The sequence below is a fragment of the Drosophila subpulchrella genome, chromosome 3L (assembly GCF_014743375.2).
Source record: "Drosophila subpulchrella strain 33 F10 #4 breed RU33 chromosome 3L, RU_Dsub_v1.1 Primary Assembly, whole genome shotgun sequence".
In the NCBI taxonomy this organism is placed as follows: Eukaryota; Metazoa; Arthropoda; class Insecta; order Diptera; family Drosophilidae; genus Drosophila; species Drosophila subpulchrella.
In genome coordinates, this window is record NC_050612.1 from 15824864 (window position 1) to 15846101 (window position 21238).

The 21238-nt window shown below is 40.8% G+C and overlaps 1 protein-coding gene across 5 annotated transcripts in view; it reads left to right on the forward strand.

Moving 5' to 3' along the window:
* The window catches only part of LOC119552696, a 118368-nt gene that overhangs the window by 73599 nt on the left and 23531 nt on the right, over positions 1–21238 (forward strand). For all 5 annotated transcript variants that reach the window (XM_037862422.1, XM_037862425.1, XM_037862426.1 and 2 more), the window contains one exon: positions 13267–13686. In XM_037862422.1, the coding sequence (XP_037718350.1) occupies positions 13267–13686 (420 nt within the window). The remainder of the gene's footprint in view (positions 1–13266; positions 13687–21238) is intronic.

Below are 21238 nucleotides of genomic sequence, written 5' to 3' on the forward strand. Positions count from 1 at the left end.
AAATCATTTAAAAAATAATTAAGCCCATGTCTCCGAACACCACGAAATAGATGCACAAAGCACTAGAAGCTCTACCCACATAATTGGGAATAAAGTGAATTATTTTGTTTGGAGCAGCTGACATATGTAAGCTTTGCTTTTTTATGAGGGGGAAGAACATGAGAAAAATAAAAAAAAGATAGGGCCTCTGAAAGATTTAGCATTCTCCACATGTTTCTACGGTGTAATCAAAAATAAACATTCTTTTTTAATAAATTTTAGAGTTGAATTTAGTAAAGGTAGGAAGTAAAACTAAATTTTAAAGTATATGATAAAATATATAATTTAAATGAATATTACATTTTAATGGCAATGTTTTTAAGCCCTCATCACTCATATTTTTGATAAAGTGACTGGATGTTTAAATACAAATATTCTATAAATTTAGTGAAGCTGTAGACCCTTTTTTCTTGACTTGAAGTTCAAAATAAAGTGTCATAGGGGCTTTAATAAATTTCGGGTTGTAGTTAAGCTAAATTAATTGCCATTATTCAGCTCCTATGCAAATTATGGCTCAAAATTCCTCCAGGGAAACGCTCCCAGGCCGTGTAATTTCAATTAAAAAGTCGTTAGCCACCCACTGGGCCAACTGGTCGGTTGTCATCCGCTGTCAGCTCTTTTTGGTAAACTTTGACTCTATTTACGGATCGGCGTAATTAAAGTGGCCAAAAAATTGAATTTTATTGCAGTCGCCACTGGGTTGCATTGAAAGTTGCAATGGCAATTGCAATTGGGATTGCTATTGCACAGAGTACAGAGTCGCAGCAGTTGGAATTGGTCGAGCCGGGGGACTGAGTTTTGGGAATGGGAATTGCGGTTTGTCTTCTACCATAATTTATGACTTTTAATTTTTACCACTTGTGCAAGATTTATGGCCAATGTGCAGAAATTGAAATGCAATCAAAAAATATTATGTTAACCTTTGAACCAAGGTGGCGAAAAAAGGAAAATGCTCACACAGAATGGGAGAAACTCAGTCAGAAAAACCATTTTCCATTGCTGCCACATAAATCACTGGCTGTTCGACTGCCCTTTTGTCTGGATTTCTCCCAAATATGATTGACAGGCCATGAAATGGCATTCAAATTTGCTGACAATTTCTGCAGCTTCGAGTTATTAGCTGACGTTAACCTTTGATCTGTATTGTAAAAGCTTGATCCTTTGGGCCTCATCCTGCTGTGAATTTGGACATGTTGCTTTGAATGGGGAAATACCTTCGTAATATGCGGATCGGTGGGTCAAAGACCTCGTTTTGCCACCCATTCATGCATGACCGATGTCGATGTGGAAGCCACCCATGAGTTTTCCGGACATTTCCTCTTTGCGGCCTTGCCTTGGAGCTTCCTCTGTTTACATAAACAATTTGCATATTTCCACTTGTGCTTTTTTTTTTGCCATTCATGTGTCTTAGCCATGCGGGAATGTCTCACTCAACTTGCTTTTTTTTTTCTGTCTCTGCTGGTGCTACAATAAATTCGTAATATTTTTAGGAGTTTGCCAATCCATTGGAGCGCATCTAAGCGAGAAAATGCCTTACGGAAAACGTGATGCGGAATGGGATCTCTTGAAGGGGTTTTTTGTAAACAGATCTGCTTTCACTGTCTGGCTTTTGGTCTGGGGTCTTTTAGAATTTTAACTACAAACGAGAACTAAGAATTCAGAGTGTAGGTTTACCCATATGCCCGTCGAATTAACAACCCTATGAGTTTAATTAAATTCTCCAATTTATTACTCATATTCCACTTACATATGACTGACTTATTTGACCCCGTTATCGCAAACCATGATGATTTATGCCACCAATTAATAAAAGGCCGACCAAACAATGAAAGTAAGCTTTCAACTCCAAACAAACTCTTTATCTTATCGATTTTGTCTCGGCAATTTGGGGCAAAGTTTGTTGTTTGTTACTCTCGACTTTTTATCGATTTCTTCCGCCAGTCACATTATTTGTAGGAACTTTCTATCGCCGACTGGGAAATGCATTCCATAAAAAATCAGGCCATCGGCAGGAGAGTGAAAAGTGAGTGAACCAGAGAGCCGGGGAAAGATATGAAAACCGCAGGCCAATCGACCGAATTCGTCGCGTGCCCAAGTCCCCGATTTTCCCCCTTCCCCATCAGCACCTCCCACTATTTTCCCACTCCACCCACACACCCACGCGAATGTCACGAGGCAGAAAATTGGGTGAAAAGTTTTTCTTTTACCCTCACCCCCGCCATTCTGCGTTGATACATACATTTCCCAGTCGAGTGGAAAGCTTTTCTCGTTCGCTTTTCAATTAGCATAACAAACTACCCCTGTTCCCCCATCAAAATTCTTGGGGGGCTCCACTTGAGATGAAGATTTTCCCATGTGTGGGGGAAACTTCTACTTGAGAGCTGTCAATTTGTGGATTTCGGGCCACCCACAACAACATTTTAATCTCAAATTGAAACGCACATAAGCCAAACAAATCATTTGTTGTCTCTGGCCCCTATTTGGTCATAAATAATATATTTATAGAGCATTCTGGAAGTGGTTTTCCCTCCTAGTGCTGCCATAAATTCCGTTTCAAATTGTGTCACCACCAACTCACTTTCCCCCTTTCTTTCTTCTCTTTCTAGGTAAGAATCGAAGACAATAATAATACCTCGATAAATCTGCAGTCATTAATCTAACCATATATGACTGCCAAGGTTGCGTAAGTTTTTTCCTCAAAAAAGGAGCAATTTTCATCGGTTTTCCGTTGATTGGTTTCCGCAATTAAAGTTGCCATTTCTCAGGTCCGAAACTATCAACAATATTTCTCCGCTCATATTTGCCATTATTTTTTCACCATTTTGGCATTGCGTGCAATTTTTAATTTTTCATGGCAATTTAAAAACGAAACCGAACAAAAATGCAGACAGGCAGACATACATTTGCCAATTGGCAATTTTTTTTGGCGATGATGGACCGAGATTAAGGATTTATTTCGGACTGTTGAAATTTTTGAAATTTTCGTTTCATAATTAACATTCATTCGTGTCTCCGTTCATTGGCTTTCTCTGTTTCAGTCTCCTTTTAAAGTGCAGTTTTTTAATTGTTGTCATTTACTTTTCGATCGTTTTGGGGTTTCAATATCGAAGAGTGGTTGAGTAATCGGTGTGGGGAAGTTGAGGAATATCTAGGTTGATGGGTGGGAAACAGTTTGGTACTTTTTATTATTGGCAAATGTTTATATTAGAAAGTCCTGCCACTTGTCGTGCTGTTTATTTTACACCATCTGCAGGAAAATTTCAAATTTCCTTCGTTGTCACCGCGCGCTGACTTGATCACGTGGCGATTTTATGATAATGACCCCGCTCTTTTTCGCCACCATTGTCACGTAAGGATCGTACAAATATGAGGGTTAGGTGCAGCAGCTCGGGTTCACCGAGAAGATACCCATTCCCAGGGCCCGAAAAAAAGTCAGGCTGCAAGCCAGGTGCGAAGAAATGCAAATGGCGAGGCAAGGTGCCAAAAGTCGTGATGTGACTCAATCGCTGACTCTTCGCGAACTGGCGGAAATAGAAAAGAAAATAAGAAAAGCAGAGACAAAAAGCCTGGAGAGCGATGAAGGGGGAACCTTTTGGCATATCAAACTGCAAATCGCCGAGACAAAATCTCTTTGACAGCCTTCAACAAAAAGGAGAAACACAACACAACACAACAGCGAGTAAAACCGATGCAACAAAAACATTGTAACACTGCCGGAAGAGAGTCCACGGCAAAAAACAAAACGAAAATGCAGCGAGGGAAAAAGTTCAGCATTAACAAAGTTCGAATTGTTTTCAATATCGAAATGCACTTTTTGCCTTTGACAGACAGCAACAACAAAAGTCAGAGATACACAATCTGACAGCAGTCCGAAGACGAGGACCCGACCGACAGATGGGGGAATCCACGAGAGTGGGGCCAAAATAAGGGAAAGGGGCGATCTCTGATCTCTGTTTATGCTTCTTGGCATTTCTCGAATGCGCAGCTGAAGGAGATGAGCACGGGGTCTCTTGGGTATGTTCTGAGGTTGGTTATGTTCGTCTTTATCAGCGACCATGTCGCTTGCCATTCCAATCGATCGAAGGCCGATCATTAAAGGGATCATGCAAATGTTGCTCATGTGAATTGCCTGGCAACTTTGTTCGCAGTTTGTTTTTCCTTCCTCAGCTAATGGGCAATGCAAAACTAGCTATCTATTTATCGATCTTGGTGTCAGCTTATTTTTAGAACGGTCACAATAATTTGTTGAATGCAGTTAAAGAAAATATTCTTTTTCAAAGAATTACGACGGAACAGAACCTTTCATTCAGCAGTTACCAATTAAAGTAAAGTAACATTTAAAACTAATTTATTACTTTGCCCTAAAACAAGACTTCATTCTGAAAGCACGTCCACACTTAAAAGGTGATTAATAAGCCTGAAGGCTGGTCACACGCCGCAAGGTGCAGTTTTGAGTATGCCACTTGTAGCTCCTCTTTAGCAACTGCCTCTACCATAAACATTCAATCAGGCACACACATGATTGAGGTGTGTATCCCAACTCCTCCGCTTATTCCTTCCAACGAGCTGCTCCCTCAATCAGCGGCTGGCCTCTGTACCGTCTCGTTTCACTTCGGTTTTATTCAAATTGGCAAATTGCTAATAAAGTTTTGCCAATTGCTGAATAGGCAATAAATATTGGTTTTATTTCACAGCCAAGCCGAGTTTTTATGAACTTGGTCTGGAGCACGGTGGAAAATCCAATGGGGAAAAGCCGGGGGAGGCTCAGCCTAAGGAGGTGTTGATGTGTGAATACGAAGGCGTTTATTGCGTGAAATCAATTGAGTTGAATAAGTTCGTTTATGCCTGTGGTGGCGGTGGCTCTAAAAAAAACTCTAAGGAAGATCAATGGAACTTTCACTGCCGCGAGAAACGTTGACAAATTCACGAAGGCCGGGATACCGATCAAAAATCTCTGGAAGAGAAAGTTGGTAGAGGGATAAAAGGATTCGGCTATGCGGAATAATTATTCTGAAATATCCCGCTTTAAATTTGTGTATCTCCTAAGTTATTTTCCCATTCCAATCGCCATTTTTCTCGTGCATTTTCCCCCTGAAGTTATTGAACCCAGTTCCCTTTAAAGATGATTATTAACGCCCCGTGAAAATAATTTATGTTTTGCGGTTAAACTAGCATTAAATAATGTCGCCGAGGTTAACCGATTTCGCTGCTGTGGTAGCAATCACGTTCCCCGGCGAAAGATAATCATCTGAATCGAACCAGCCAGCGATCGATGGATCGATCGATTGATCGGTGGTCCGAGGAAAGTGTTTCCCTGACCAAAAAACGTCAAAGCGGGAGATTATGAAGCCGTGGAAAACCAACCGAGAGGCGGGAGGTTAAACTTTAGTTGAACTTTTACTTCGGTCTCCACCCTATGGGATGAAGAGATAAAGAGAGGGAGGATGCCAAGTTCCCACTCTGTGAGGCTTTTAAAAATCAATTTTGGATCGTGCTTACAGGTGGCTCCGTCCTCTGCTCACATGTCCAAACTACATCGTCATCATCATCGCCGGTTCGTTTACTTTTCGGCAGCACTGTGACCCTGCACCTCCAGAGTTATGAACTTGTTTGGGGCCTAATGAGTCGGGGTGCCCACCATCCACTATCCAGTAAACAAAAAAAAAACAGGGGGAGGAGCTGGTACCTCCTTGTGGTTTTTTCGTTCAGATTTTCATGGCTTCTGGGCATGGGAAGCTGGGGCCCATCGCAAATTGAGGTGTCGTAATGGCGGGAAAAACTTGGGATCGGATCGGGTCGATGGGATGCATGTTCATCTGCCAAGCCAGCCCGATAGTGAAAGTGAAGTGAGGCGAAGCTTTCATTGTTGCTGCTGTCGCGGATCTTCAAAAGGCCCATGTTGTCGTTGCCCAAGGATACATATATCCCTCCTCAGAGAAACAGAAAAAACAGGCGAATCCCCCAGACCACCACACTCATTTGCAATGTTAACGAATTGACCAAAAATTTGTTTGCCATTTTTCATCTGTTAGATTTTAATTTGTTTCCTTTTTGCCCCTCGGCTTGGCATTTTTCAGTTGTTTTTATTACTGTGGGCTTATCTCCAGTTGGGAGATCTTTCTATGGCAGCTGCGGCCAGTAATTATGGGTATGGGGATTTGTCTTTTATGGCCACTCAATATGGTTAAATGTCATTGAAATGGTTTGCCCAAGGGGGGTTTCTTTGGTGGATTGGGTTATTGAAGGAGGGAATAAGTAGGAAACTTTGTGCCAACGAGTATAACATTAAATATAATTAAAGGTAATAGCAAATGAGCTCGAAAATAATTAATTATAACGTTTATGTATAGCTACAGTATTTAAACTGTAAAGACTTTTTTGGGGCTTAACTGTGATAGAACATGCTCATCAAACAATATATGAAGTTACTATCAGTTACAACATTACATATGAATGCTTTAGCATCAATCCTCCTATTTTTCACGCATTTCCCAGTATTAAATTTCAATTATTACAACACTGATTACCAGCTGCCTCTTTTCCTATCCCTCAGCCATATCGTTTCAGGTTCCATTGCCGCTTTCAGCTTTCTATTTATTACACAATTAACAACTCGTTAGGAGGGGTTTAGTTTGGGGTTTCTTGTTTTGGGCCTGAGGTTTAGCGGTAACTGATTTTCCCTGTACTTCATTGACTACAAAAAGAGACGAAACAGGCAAGACCGTTGGTAATAATCTCATTTTAATTGCCGCTGGCCCAAAACCCAGAAAAAAAGAAGACAAGGTCCAGACCAAAATCGAATGAAAGTCGCGTAATGAACGTTTCATTGGCCAGGCCCCCTGCCATGCTTTAGTTGCTCCATTTGGGGGCTTTAAGGGGTTAACCTCTGCAAAATGGACAGACTATAGCCTTCGGCGGCGATCCTCCGCCCACTGCCACTCCCCCACAAGTAATGGAAGCCAAGTTGTAACTATATTCATGACCTTGTCTGTTGTCTGCCGGCTTCTTTTCGTATTTCTTTTACTTTTTGGCTTCAATTCGATGTCAGCCAGCATCTTAATTGTACTTAAAGTAGGCGAGGATGGAGAAGTCCAAAAAGTGTTAATGAGAGGGCCAAGTTTGGTAATCGGATAGTGGAGATGTGGAGACCGAAGACCACACAAAAAAGATCACTCGAGTGGTGTCAAATTTATGTCTGAATATCTGGGTGAACGAGGGAGAACCTCTCGAGAGCCGAATCGAAACTGGATCGATTTCCCCAACTCCATTTCGAATCTCACAGGCCACTAACAAAACCCAATAAAACATGTCAAATGCGGCACGAGGCGAAAGTAAATCAAATATTTTGAATTATTGAGGAAAAATCAACAACAAATTGCCATTTGTTTGCCGCTCCAGCCGACGACGACGATCCATACAGACATGTACACATGTAGCGAATCCAAATCCGATTTCGATTTCAAATCCAATTGTTAATGGCAAGCATATTTCATGATTGATTTCCAAAGCGCGCTAAGCCCTGGCCAAAAATGGAAAACGAGGCAAGACAGGAGGAAAACTGGCGAGGAAATGCATTTGCCAATGACATTTTCCATGCAGATAGATACCAACGACGCATTTTCACAATTTTTGACAGTTCACTTGGGTCAAAAAACCAGCGACCAACAGACATGACCAAATGGGATTCCATGACAAACAAATGTCCAGGTGGCCTCAACAGTTGTCTCTCTTGTTTTACTATGGTCTTTTATCTCGATTTCGGTTTCAGTTTAAAGCTAATTAGCCTCGGATTCGTGTCATCTCAGTCGGCCTCTAATTATATGCAATTAATCGAACGATTTCGATTGGATTGGTTTCGCTTTTTGAATCACCACCCAGGGGGAAGGCAATTTTCGGTGAGTCGTGCCCCTCAATCCAAAGCTCCGAGCTGCGTCATTTGCTTAGGAAAATTGTCTTTAATTATTCTGATGCAGTTCTACTCGAATGAAGGCTATTTCAACCAGAGAACGTTTTACTAGGGGGCTGATTCAATGCACTGGAGATAAGCATAGCTGGGAAGGTCAAATAGTTGAGAGATTCCATAGAGAGAACAACCAAGTGAGACCAGAAAGTGTCGAAAGATAAGGGAGACATCAACATTATCAGCTTGGAGCTTAAAGTGTTAATTGGGGTTAAGTTCGTTACTGATCTCGATTAAAGAGATAGGTTTACGAGCTCACTGAACTTTGATTCCGATAAGGAAAAATAAATAACAAAATGTGATTACTTATGTCTTTTAGGATAACTTTAAAATGTTCAAGGTAATAGATAAAGGTATCTGTAGAAGGCAGTGACCAATTGAACATTAAGTCATACCATTATACAAAAACAAAGGCCACACTAAAAGGGTGTTTCATGAGTGAGAAGTCTGGTCCCACTGGAGTTTATTGAACTTACTATTTACATTTTTAAACAATTCAAAACAATAATTTCTTGACAAAATTTCATAAAGGCAATATAAACAAATCTCTCTCGACTTAAGTAGAAAGTTCAAGTATTTGGAAAAGGCCTTCCCGCTTTTCTTCGTAATACGATTTTCACTAACGGCTTGAGAGACACACATTTTCACACTGTATCAAAAAAACGTTTTCCCTAATTTCATTGAAAATAATTACGGAAAAAAACAGTTAAAGTCGCCCCGGCCAGAGGCAGTTGAGCAATTTCATAATCAGTTTCCATGTAACATGTTTCTAATGAGACCACAATGAGCACAGAGATTTTCACGACAAAGCGGCAAACTTGTTCTGTGGCCCCACGGCTCCGACCCAAGAACGTGATACCAACAAAGCCAAAAAGCGAGACGAGACGGGATTCCGGCCATCATCTTTGTCGCCGGCGAAGAGTTGAACGTGACACTCGGACGTGATTATGTCAACGGTGCTTAGACTCGGATTCAGTAGCCCCCTGCTAACCCAAAACTCCTTGTCCGATGTGTGTTACTCAATAGGCCAGTTCGGGCTTTAACTGCGACTCCCCGACTTAACTTCACACATTCTCGGGATCCCGAGATCTCGGGATCTTCAAAGCGGCTTATTCCCGATGCATTTGGTCACGGCACGTCGACGACATCAATTCCTCTGGTTGAAACTGAAGAACTGTGAGTGGTTTTCTGGGTCAGCTGATTAATTGCACTTTTGGGGTCGTCTTTCAACCTGGAAAATCCCATCTCCACTGCATTACCACCTTCATCATCTCATTTTCCCGGACTTTGTCGATTTGTTTGGCTCTTCCTTTCCGCCTGTCATTTATCAACTCTCCCCTTTTCTCTCTCCCAGTTTCCTTGGGTAATTAGAGTCGCTGCCTGATTTTCGTCTAATTCTATTTCGTTGAACTCTATTTTTAGGCCGATTTGGAAGTGTTCCAAATGTCGTGACTACTTCACATAAAAATGTTTGCAAAAAAAAATGAAAAGAAAAAGGCAGCGAAAAAGAAACAATTTATTTTTTGTTCGTGCGTTCCCAATTTATGTGACATCTTGGAAATGTTCTCTATAAGAAATTTCTAGGTGGAATTTGGGTTGCTGTCGGCTTCCTGCTTATAAAAATTGGCTATAAATTTGATTCCTTCTAGGAAAAGATTTATGACGAATTGATAGCGCTTTAAAAAGTGTTTTTGGGCTAGGCAGTTGTTAATGTTTAGTGATGATCCTTAGCCGAACGCGTTACAAGAAACATATTGTTTACTGTACTTTAATGTTATTTATACAAATATAGAATCAAATGTTTTTGTTTGTGCTTACAGATATTAGTTTTTCATACTTCACCATAAATTAATCATAATTCTCGGGCATATGGTTGACCCACGTTTAGGGCGTGTTTTCCAAGTCTTTTAATCGCCATTGTGGCAGACATTTATTAATGTCTTTTGTTAATTTTAAACAATTCTGTAAAATTCTATTCATAATCAACCTCTGGCGAATCAGACAATATCTGAAGGCGTTGCCTGGGACCGAAGACCAATAAAATGTAAACCTAAAATTGTAAAATTCTAAAAACGCGGTCGAGGTCACGCACTGACATTTCCGATAATGAATGTACGATGTGGTGGGCCATTGTTGCTTTTTATTCTTTTTTTTTGTACATGTAGCCAAAGCCGATTGCTCAATTCTTTGGTCATTCTCAACCACGCCGAATTACAGCAGCAACATCGAAAGAGTCTCTGAGTCAACGAACCTCGGTCGCAGACATCCAAGATATATAGTAGAGATATAGATACGCGACGTGCCCAGCACACTGTTTCTATTGAGTTGCGGCTGGTAAAAATAGCCATCGCATTAGAGGAACTTATTTTGACCGATTCCGAGGGGCGATGAACATTCGCATGAATAAACATGGCGAAGAATACTGGGAAAGTAAAGCAGGAAAAATTGTATTTGGCAGCCAGACTTTTGGAAGACAGTGTGAATACCTTGAGTGCCTAAAAATGTGTTGCAATTCTTATGACTAAGTGAAGAAGAATGAGGAGTATTATTGATGGGAAAATATAAAAACAATTAGCTAGCTGAAGATGAAAAGTCAAGGAAAAACATATTTATCAATACAGAAAGAAAAGCTGTAACTTAAATGTAATTATGTGTCTTTCAACGTAACCATAAATATTTATTTTTTATTACCCAAGGTAATTTCTAATCAAATAAGTATAATAATAAAATAATAATTTAACACTACAGATGATATTAAAATTAAAATGGCATACCATTTAGACTCATCTTCATTTCTGGGAACCCTTGTAAAGCTTCTCAATCATTTCTAAAATTTCTGCCTACTCATTCTCTGAAATTGAGGATTTTTTTCCAACACTTTCACACCACTGTGAGCCAACACATTCACTTTTCTTGCCATTCGCTCGTGCTGGCTTTATTATTTTTTCTCTGCATCAGATTTCAATCTAGAGAACTTCGCACTGACTTCAATTTGTTTTCCCTGATTTCTTTTATTATTTCCTACGCTTGCCAATAATCTTGAGACCTCTCGAGAGTCTCGAGAACAGAAAATAATAAAAGCTGCTCCTCAAGTTCAGGCAGCGCAGATTAGTCACGAATTTTGCATAAAGTTCTGCATTCTAAATTCTCATATTTCCAGCCAGCGCTCCTCAAGTGGGTGGGTGGCGGCAAATGCATTAAGGCAATGCTTAGAGACCTCAGAGTCGTGCCAAGATTGGGAGTGGTTCAGCTCAGTTTTGGGCCCGGATCGTTTGGCTTTTGGTTTTGGTTTTAAGAGCCGAGACCGAAAAAAACAAAGAGAAAGGCGTTCCTCCAAAAAAGACATACAATGTTGTGGCTTTTGGCTGGTTGGTTACTAGGGTTGGGTTCGAGCTCCGACTTGGGTTCTCCGGTCGCTGGTCTTCAATTCTGGTAATGAGCCCCAAGTATCGCAAATAAGCAACCCACACCTGCCTCTTCGGATCCTCCTCGGTCTTTTGTCTCCACTCCCACTCCTCCTGCGTTGAGGTCTTACTTCGCCCCATCTATTTGCAAAGTTTGTTCTCTGCCAGAGGCCCTCTTCTTCGATTCGATGACTCGACTTGGTTAAGTTGGGTACATTTATCTATTTACCTAACCAAGCGGGCCAAGCCTCTGGAAAAGAATTCTATTGTTTATGCTGTCTTATAATTAGCTATAATGATAAAAATCATAATGCAAAACAATTTGATGCAGAAAATTGGTTGGCTTGGGTAAAAATCTAAAAAAATTACTAATTAATAAAATAGGGCAGGGGGGGTTTTCGAGGATCTGGTAAGGCTTCCCCATAAATCTTTTTCGCGGCGGCGTAGCTTTCTCGGATCATTCTTCAAACTGAAAATGGCAGAGTGGAGTTGCAAAAGGTGACTTGGCCAGGGTTTCTTTTTGGCAGCTGCCTTTGAGTGTCAATTTGGCCATTACCCAAGGTAAATCAAGAGCTGTCCAAGAAAATCATTTTCATAAATTTGCAATTTCTCCAAAGTGAGACCCAATCTGTGTGACATTTCAATTTGCCAGTGTCGAAAGGGAGGCCACAAAGGCAACTTCAATGAAGATCTCAAACAGGTGAAAATTAAAATTTATGTTTGCATTGGGCTTTTCGTGGGCCTCTAGGCTTTGGCTTCGAGTTGAGTAAGGATGTGTCCGGGGCCATAAATAAATGTCCGTGGCTCGAACACTTTGGGGTGAAGAGGTTGTCTCTAAAAGTCTCTCCCCCTTATTTTCCCCCTACTTATCGATTTCTAATTTCAACTTTTGTGCACCTTTTGTTGATTTTTCATATTTTGTCGGCGGTGATGCAAGAGTTCATCGGGGTTAAACTGTTTGTATGGAGATCAATGTCCAGATTGTGGAAGCCCGCTTGGGAGTTTCCCTGCCTGCCTTCGTATTTTTCCCGGATTTTCCTCGGATCTCATGTGTGGGTGTCACTGGGTGTCACGCCCACCTTTCCCACTTTGACCCCTTGGCGTCAATTGTCTTGTAATTATTTTTTTGATGTTTGATAAATTGAATATCGCTCTGTGCGGAAAATCTTTCTTCTTTCCCCACTCTTCTGTGTGATTAATCATGGAACAATGGCATAGAGCTTATGCAATGCGTGGGACTTTTCCAGCTTGACCTTTGGTTGGAGGAGGATAGAGATGCGGATGGGGTTGAATCTGGATAGAGCCAAGGCCCGGCAGCTGTTAAAATGACAAATGAGCGATGCCATATCGCTGCAGATGGGCGGTAAATGCTGTTGCAGGAATTGGAAAAATTTTGGAGAGGGGAGGGCAATATCTTGGAGATAATGTGGCACTGAGATGTTCGTTTAACGGAGGGGAAAGTTAGATGCAGCAAGAATTTAAGATTGGACTGGATAAGAATACACGCTAAGTGGGTATAAGAAAGTTGATTTCATAAATTAAGCCTAGCTTGAAAAGCCGGAATAGATTTTATCCTAGAAGAATTAATATTTCTGAAGTGATATATAATTTACTTTAGCAATGAAAAACCATTTATCCTACATGACTTTAATGTGGTTTGGCACACTCTGTAACCATATCCTTTACGGCCAGCCAAGCCTTTCTCTCTCACCCCAGACCCAATCCCTTTCCTTTCCCTCCTTGTTTGCCTAATCAATTAGCCGCCTGGGCATATCAAGTATACGTCATGTTAGCCACATAAGCTGAACCCAACGGACACCTTTTTAATTTCCCTTTTTGTGTGCGCTCTCTTTTTGATTCCAGGTGTTGTACCATGAAATTGTATCACACGCTCGAGTGGTGAGCTCTTGCATTCGAGCCGCCGAAAAGGAGCAGCAACTCCAACAGCAGCAGCAACAATTGCAACTGCAACAGCAACAGCAGCAGCAGCAACTGTCGAGTCAGCAACCCGCCTCATTGACCAGCAACTGCTCCAGTGAGTCAACCAGCGACTCGGCCACAAAGTCGAGCAGCCTGAGCAGTGGTTTCGCCTCCTCCGATCCGGTGACCACACCCATAGGAACCACACAAACTGCCCCACCGCCAACAGTCACCCACCACCCAACAAAGAAGGGGGAGGGAAACTTGGAGCGACTAAGGGATCGCTATCATCTGTTGTATCTAAAGGCCTTCGAACTTCAATTGTGTCTGGATAATCTGCTTAGGAAACGCAGTTCCACAGCGGTAAGTTATGAAAAACTACATAAATATATAAACAGCACACTAGTTTAAAGCACATCTAAGTGAACTTGAACCAATTAGAGATTTTGTAAAAATAGCTATACGAGAATTCCCTTCAATCTATTCTGAGATTAGTTTCCATTAAGGTTTACGGTAAAAATATTTACAACTTACTAGTATTTTTTAAATTAAATAAAATAGAAAATGTAGGTTTGTCCATTTTATCTTCTTAAAAATACTTTGTACCGAAAAGCACCCAACATATATCCCTATATATCACTCTAATTTATGGCCCATCTAAATGAACTTGAATCGATTAGGGATTTTCCGAAAATAACCTCTGCAAAGCATTGCCCTTGGCGTGTCTTCGACTTTTGTCACTTTGGATTATCTGCTGGTTGGCCATAAAAAAGAAAACTCCCAGCCAGCCAGCAAGGGAAAAGCATTCGTCGAGATGCCAGGGATTCTTGGAAAGAAAGAAAATGCATTTGGCGCCGCTTTCCCTGCACCGCCGTCCGCCGTTCATCGCCTCATCGCATTGCCAATTGTGGAAATTTCTAATTACGTTTTTGTATAACTCGGTTGCGAGTGATTTAATTAATTCATTTAGTGAAAATGCCGGCAATGCGACAAAAAATGTATTGGGAAAGCGCTGAAGTGCAGAGCAATGTAATTGAATAGTGAGACGAACTTGGGAGAAAGATGAAAGAGTTTCGCCTGGGTGGTGTGGTTTTGGTATGGCGAGGTGTGTCTGGTTGGTTCCTGTTCGATGGGAAGATGACGGAACTGAAAGTGAAGAATGTTCCAGTAAAAGTTATGAGGAAGAAAGGAAAAAGAAATTGCTAGAATTTTCATCAGAGGGTCTATAAGATGATGTTTCTTTAGCAAGTTAAAAATAGATTATAATGAACGGTTATGATCTCATAATGTTGGGCAGAACTGTTTAAATGAAGCTTTTCCGAAGATAGGTTTCAAGATCCTCCCTATGATCCGCACTTCCTTTCCCTCTACCACAATGGATCTGTTAATACCATGCCCCTGGTAATTCACCAATCTATTCTGTTCCTCTTGTAGCATCCGTTTCGTGTTTAAATCCAGTGAAAGTCAATTTCGCCATATAGACACGTTGACCCAGTTTCCTACCATCGGGTGTGGATAGATGGATGGATCCTCCTTGTAGCTCTAAACGTTTCCTGGTTAAAGTTCTCTGCCCCTCTTTTTGCCTGGTAATTGGAAAGCGTTTTTCATGCACCCCGTCTTAATTGTGGGTAATTTGAGGAGTAGGAAGCGCAAAATGCTCTGGCCTCGTGCCCGAGCTCGGTTGGTAAATAATTCATTCGAGACACGCACTGGAAGAGGCGTCTTCTGACCCACACACACATAGAGTCTTCTAGGCTTTCTTCCCGCACCTATCATCAGACCTCCGGCTGTGGGGCAGTTAACCTTTTTTTGTTTTGTTTTGCGAACCGCTTCATTTGATTGCGCCTCGGGCGGGATTTTATCCACCCCTTCCGCACTCCGCCTCTTTGGATTTTCCTTGTTGTTGCAGAAACAATTTCATTTTCCACCGACTAGCTGATGCAATAATTTGCATCCCCCTTGGGGATCCGTCCATGACCAATCTCTATGTGGGCCGATCCAGTTGGCAATTTTCAACACTTTCCTGGCCACATTTAGCTGGGGCTGCCCGCGGGGGCATACGCTGCTCTACATTTGCCATGCATCCAATTTCTGGCCAAGAGGAGATTAGCCGGGCCATTCAAGCCATGCCAAGACTTCAAACGAAAGGCGGCTGCTATAAAAACCAAATAGCGAACCGAACTAGGGACAGACGGAAATGTCACAAGTGCTTGCACTTGAAGAAAATCACTAGGGTTTTGAAAATCAGTTAAAAAGAGTTTTAGAATGTCTTATCAGTTAATTGTAGTTATTTTGTAAGATATCTAAAAGTATGCAGGAAAAAGAGATCTTGGTCTTTCGGAGTGAATCTATCGATCACAAAATACATTGTTGCATACTTTTACACACCAAAACCCTAGTGTTTCAGTGGCATTATTTTATTATCATTACCAATTTATTTATATCCCCAATTATGAGTGGTTCAAGCCATGATCTGATCCTCTATTGTAGTAATTTCTTTCGGTGCCCCATCTTACCAAATGTCGTAATAAACTCACGGCTTGCTTTACTCAATGGCTTTTTGCCCCGCAACAATTTCCCCGCTTCTTCATCAGCGGGGTTAAACTTTAAGTAGCTGCCATAAAGAAATGTATTTATATCTAAGGCAATATAAAAATCAAAAACTGCGAAAAGTAAAAGTTGAATTTATGCGCCCTCAACTGCAGAGTTCAGAGAAGTCAACGGCAAGACGGTAAACTTCGAAATCAGCTCGAAAATCAGCACCGAAACCAAATGAAAGTGACCGAAATGAGCAGAGCAGGGCAAATGGAAATAAACCAAATCAAATTTACGACGTGCCTGAACTTTGGAAAATAAAAAGAAAAAAATAACGAAAAAGGATGGTTCGTTTGCCCGATTTTATAAATACCCTATTGGACTTTAAATGTTTTAACGAGATATATATTTACTTTGTTACCTATGTATTTTTGTAATGTCTTATTCCCTGCTTAAAACTATAATCTTTTTTACTTAATGGTATGTATTTTCCAACTAGTTTTCCTTTGTTGCATCTTTTTCCGCCTCTTTCCCACACTTATTCTCTGGCAACATGTTGCAAGTGACGGCCGCGGCAAGTTCGATAAACAAATGCAGTTGAATTGCATTGAATTATGCCCCATTATTGTTGTTATTATTGTTATTATATCCCGCCTGAACCTCCTCTTTTTCTCTGGGATTATGTTGTTTATTCTTGGGAAATTGTGTTTGTTTAGCAGACTGAGACCACAAGACCTTTGGCTGTGGATTTTTTGTCGAACGGGTTGAAGGTTGAACTGGAGGCTGGGAAACATCTGTTGGTTGAAAGGGAAATGATCTTGGGAGTGGGAGTGGGAGAACATGCGCGGAAATCAAGTTATCTTCTTGGGGCCTTGAAGCTGTCATCATTTTTCTAATATTACTAATTGGTCATCATTTCCATGTACCAATTAGCGTCCGTCAATGGTGTACGATCAAAATATTTATGAATTTAATTGGCTCCATCATCAGTGCAGCAACAAAGTGGCTTTGCTAACCAGCAGACATCAATCAAATACCGACATAAATCAATCCTCAATTTTGCTACCAGTCTGCAAGTCCACACCCCAAAAAATGAAGAGAAAAAACTGAAAACGAAATATGCAAATTTTGGTTTTTTCTCCATCTTTTGTGAACCACAAAACGAGGCTTTAAAATGAGTGAATGCAAATCGCATAATAATTGACAATTGGAGGTGGAGGGGAGTGGTTAGCCATTTAACTGGCAGTCACGTCGGAATCGAATCGGAACTGCAATTTATGCATGTTGATTGCTTACACATGTTGCAAGTGGCTAGTTGCAGGTTGCCGTTTGTGTCCCGGAAAGCAGTACAAATTAAATCACAATAATTATGTAAAATCGGAGAAAACAAGGCGTGGGCACACCCACAATTTACGATTAAGTGCGGAAGAAAAACAATTGGATTTTTTCTGAAGCTTGGTATGGTTATGTTTTTATCTCATGCTCCTCTTAGCAAAAATAAAAACTTAACAGGCTCACAGAAAAACTTGGCCACATGTAAAGTAAAAATGTTGGCAACCGCAAAAAAATTGGGTGGCTCCGAAATGGTTTTATAATACAACACACTAAGGCAAAAACCGTTCGCTGCTCTAGTTTCTGGCTTAGATAATGACAGATTGCTGGCTTCATATTCCTTGGGGTTTCTTTTCTTTAGAGCTTGTTTTTCCTCCAGTTTTTCAATTACCCCCCTGTAATGATCAAATCCACCATAAATGGTTCATTATTTTATGCCAGTCTGATAGAGGAGTATCGTATTATCACGGATAAGATTGGGGATTTGTGATCTGATTCGATCTGTGATCGCACACATTGGCTTCCTGGGCCAATGATTTATGATCGCCAGGGAAAGCCATAAAGAAAAGCCAGAATAACAACAATAAACGATCAAGAAAAGCAAATTGCCAGCAGCTGTTGGTACAACGGGCTACAGATCGATCGATAGTTGGGAAAGTCAGACCATTTTTAGAACAAAAGATAATTTTGTATTCGAGCTCGGTAAAAGTAAGCGTTTCCGACCCTATAAAGTATATATATTCCCGATCTAGCCATGTCCATGTGTCTGACCGATACCAAGCGGTATCTGGGAAAAAAAGGTTTTGGATTTGTAAGTAAATCGATGGAATACGATTTTTTCTCTACTGGCTTCGGGACAAAATATAAAATTTTTTACTTAAAATAGTTATCCCACACCTGTTTGGCGGGACATCACAATGGAAAATGCAAGCAAAAGAGAGCAGCAGTCATCGCCTCACAGCGGCAACATGTTGCTGCGGTGTCGTGTGGCGCAACGGCAACTGCGACATCTTCAAATGCGATTTATTGTGCTGCCAGCAACCTTACTCAAACTGACATTTGCCAAATGTCAACTTGCGACTTTTGTTTGCCTGCCTTTGTTTTCCACTTTGCATCGAATCAAATTCGCCTCCAATTGTCAACATTTCATTTTCATTTTGCCGGCAACACCTTAAAATGTTTCCCTACACCGAAAGTAAAATGTATTTAAATCATATATCAAATGTAATGACTTTGCTAAGTTGTAGTGCTAAAAACTATATAACAATTTAGGTAGTTTCTTACGTTTTTGAGAAATTGCATATTTCAGTATCAAGTTAAGATTATTGAAACATAGAGTGTGTTTCAGGTGTACACCTCCCGCAGCTCCTTCGCTGGCTCGCCAGCAACCTGCAAATTATGAGCAATTGCGTGGCCAGGAATCGGGCATTAGCATCTCCCTGCGTGGGCCAAATGGCGTGGGCAACACCCACGTCGGATCGGTCTATATAGTGCCCCAAGTTCTGCGGCAACATGTTGCACTGTCGGCAGATTAGGGTCAGACACCGAGAACGAGAATTGGCAGGGGTCTGAAGTGAAAATATGCAAACTATGGCCGACGGCCTGTCGAAGTTGCACGTTGCTGCACGCCAGCAACATCAGTTGCTGCTGCTGCTGCTGCTGATGTTGCTGCTCCGACCAATGCAGCGACTTGAATGCTTGCATTTTCCTCTGCTTTGCTAAATTTAGCATCTAATGCGATTTGTAATAGTTGAGCTAAATTGTGGACGTCCAAGTTGCTGCTGTACCAGGAAATGTTTGCCGTACGCCAGCAACACCAGCAACAACAATGAAAGTAATAATATTGTCGTTGCTGTGGGTTGTTGTTGTTGCTTGAGGGGGTGGTTGGTGGTGCTGCATGTTGCCGTCGACCGTTTTCCATATGACTTGGAAGTTTTCATGTTGCTTATGTTGCTGGCTTGCCAATTGTTGTTGTCTGTGCGGGTTGTCAACGCGGCGATGTTGTTGCTCCAGCCGATGTTATTGTTATTGTTGGTGTTTTTGTGTCTGCAATTTTGTCGCGCCATCGCAGAGTTTTCCCCTCGGAATCGAGTTGGAGTTGCTGCTGTGCCGGCAATGTTGTTGCTGTTGTCGCCGTTGTTGCCGTTGTCACCGCTGGATTAAAATTCATTGAATGTTTTGTGCCGAATTGAGTAATTGTTTTGAAATTTCGCTCAGTTTACAAAAAATAAGAGGGACGTTGGGGAGTCATGTAATAAAACCATAATTTATGATTTTGGGATCTAAAAATAAAAAAAATACTAATCTTACAAAACATAAAATACATTTTGTGCACTAAAGACCACCACAAATATTCTAGCTAGCTAATTTTCTTTATTGACATAAACGTTTAAAAAATTGCTTAAAAGACCTTCATAACCTTTAATAAACAAAACCATTTACGTAATTTTCTCTCCATAAACCTGATGACTTTAAAACTCGAATACACTTTTATTCTTCATTTGCTTTACCGAACCCATCGATCAACTCCCCAAGCAATCTCATAAACTCACCGCCTTGCATTTGATATCTCTGACGAAAAGTCCGGCATAAATAGAAAATAAATATCAAAGTCTGTCGAATGCAACTCACGTTTTTATTGCACGATAATTACAGTCATACAAGCACATGCTAATGAAGACCTGTACATATATAGCCTCTATACCATCTCCTCCAATAACCAGATATTGACGATATGCCGGCGTTTAACGATAATTAATCGCTGGCGTGTGAGAAATTCATAATTTCAAATGAAATGCATAGAAAGACAGTAGCAATTGTTGGAGAATTTCCCACACTTTGGTTGGAAGATATCGATGGTTATCGCTCTGGTTTATAGTCGCTGAAGTGACAACGATAATTGTGACATGGCCAGAAATTGCGTGTTGAGATCTGAATCGGAATGGGAACCTTAGGGGCTAAATGGGGATTTTCCAGGAGAAAAAGATCTGGGTGTAAACGAGGTGTTAAGCGACTGGCACGACACGTTCTCCCCCTCTTTCTTCTTTTGGTTTTTCTTTTAAAGCAAGAGTTCTGCTGAAGTGCGTCAAGATGAACTTAATTTCCAGCTAAATGGTAGTGGAAGGCGTGTCCAAATTTTGATGGTTGTCTAGGTTCTGTAATCTTCTTTCCTTCCTTTGCCTACCCGACTTTGCATAATAAGAACATAAATATATGTGTATACCATCCAAAACTGTGGGTAGTCTGCGGTTCTTTAACGAGATTATTTAGGGATTTCTTGGCTTAAACTTGTCGGTTCTCAGCTTGTACCGTTTTGTCAACGAAGTTTTTCCGACTAATTTGTTTTTCATTGGGTTAAGAGATTGAATATATATATTAGATGAAAGCGTAAAGCTGTAGAGATATAGAAAAGAGACTGGTTGATCAAAGGTTGCGTCACGAAATGCGGGTGCTATGCTAATTTGGAGAAAGCTAAGAAACCAGATCGATGGTCGAGAAGATTGAAAACTTATCAGTGATCAGACTAAGCAGGGAAATAAATAATTTGTTGATGGATCAGTAAAAACATTTTCCCCTTGGTGAAGATGAAACTGATATGGAAAGATACAAATTAATTCTTTGATCATCAATAGATAACCACGGGTGTTTCGTTTTGAAACCATTAATAAAGGCCGATGCTTTTGAGATTAAGAGTTAAAACTGTTATTTCGATGATTTCCTAAAAAATATACAATTTTATGGAATTCCTTAGTTTTGCTTTGCACTATTTCGCAGGCCCACTATTTTGTTTACCGCCCATCACTTCTGATGGGTTGTCTGGCCCTCTTTCACATCCCTATTTATTTACAACACTTGGGATGACCTGGTCCATTTACACATTTCACCTCTTTGTTGTTCGAGGAATCCAGCACTGTTTACCATAAACAAAAACAATCAAATGGCGCCATATAAGAGGTGTATAAGCAATTCCAGGCCATAAATCATCTGGACAATTAGCCACATAATCTGCTTCATCTCGTCCGTGGAGAACAAGCTTCTTCGGATGTTC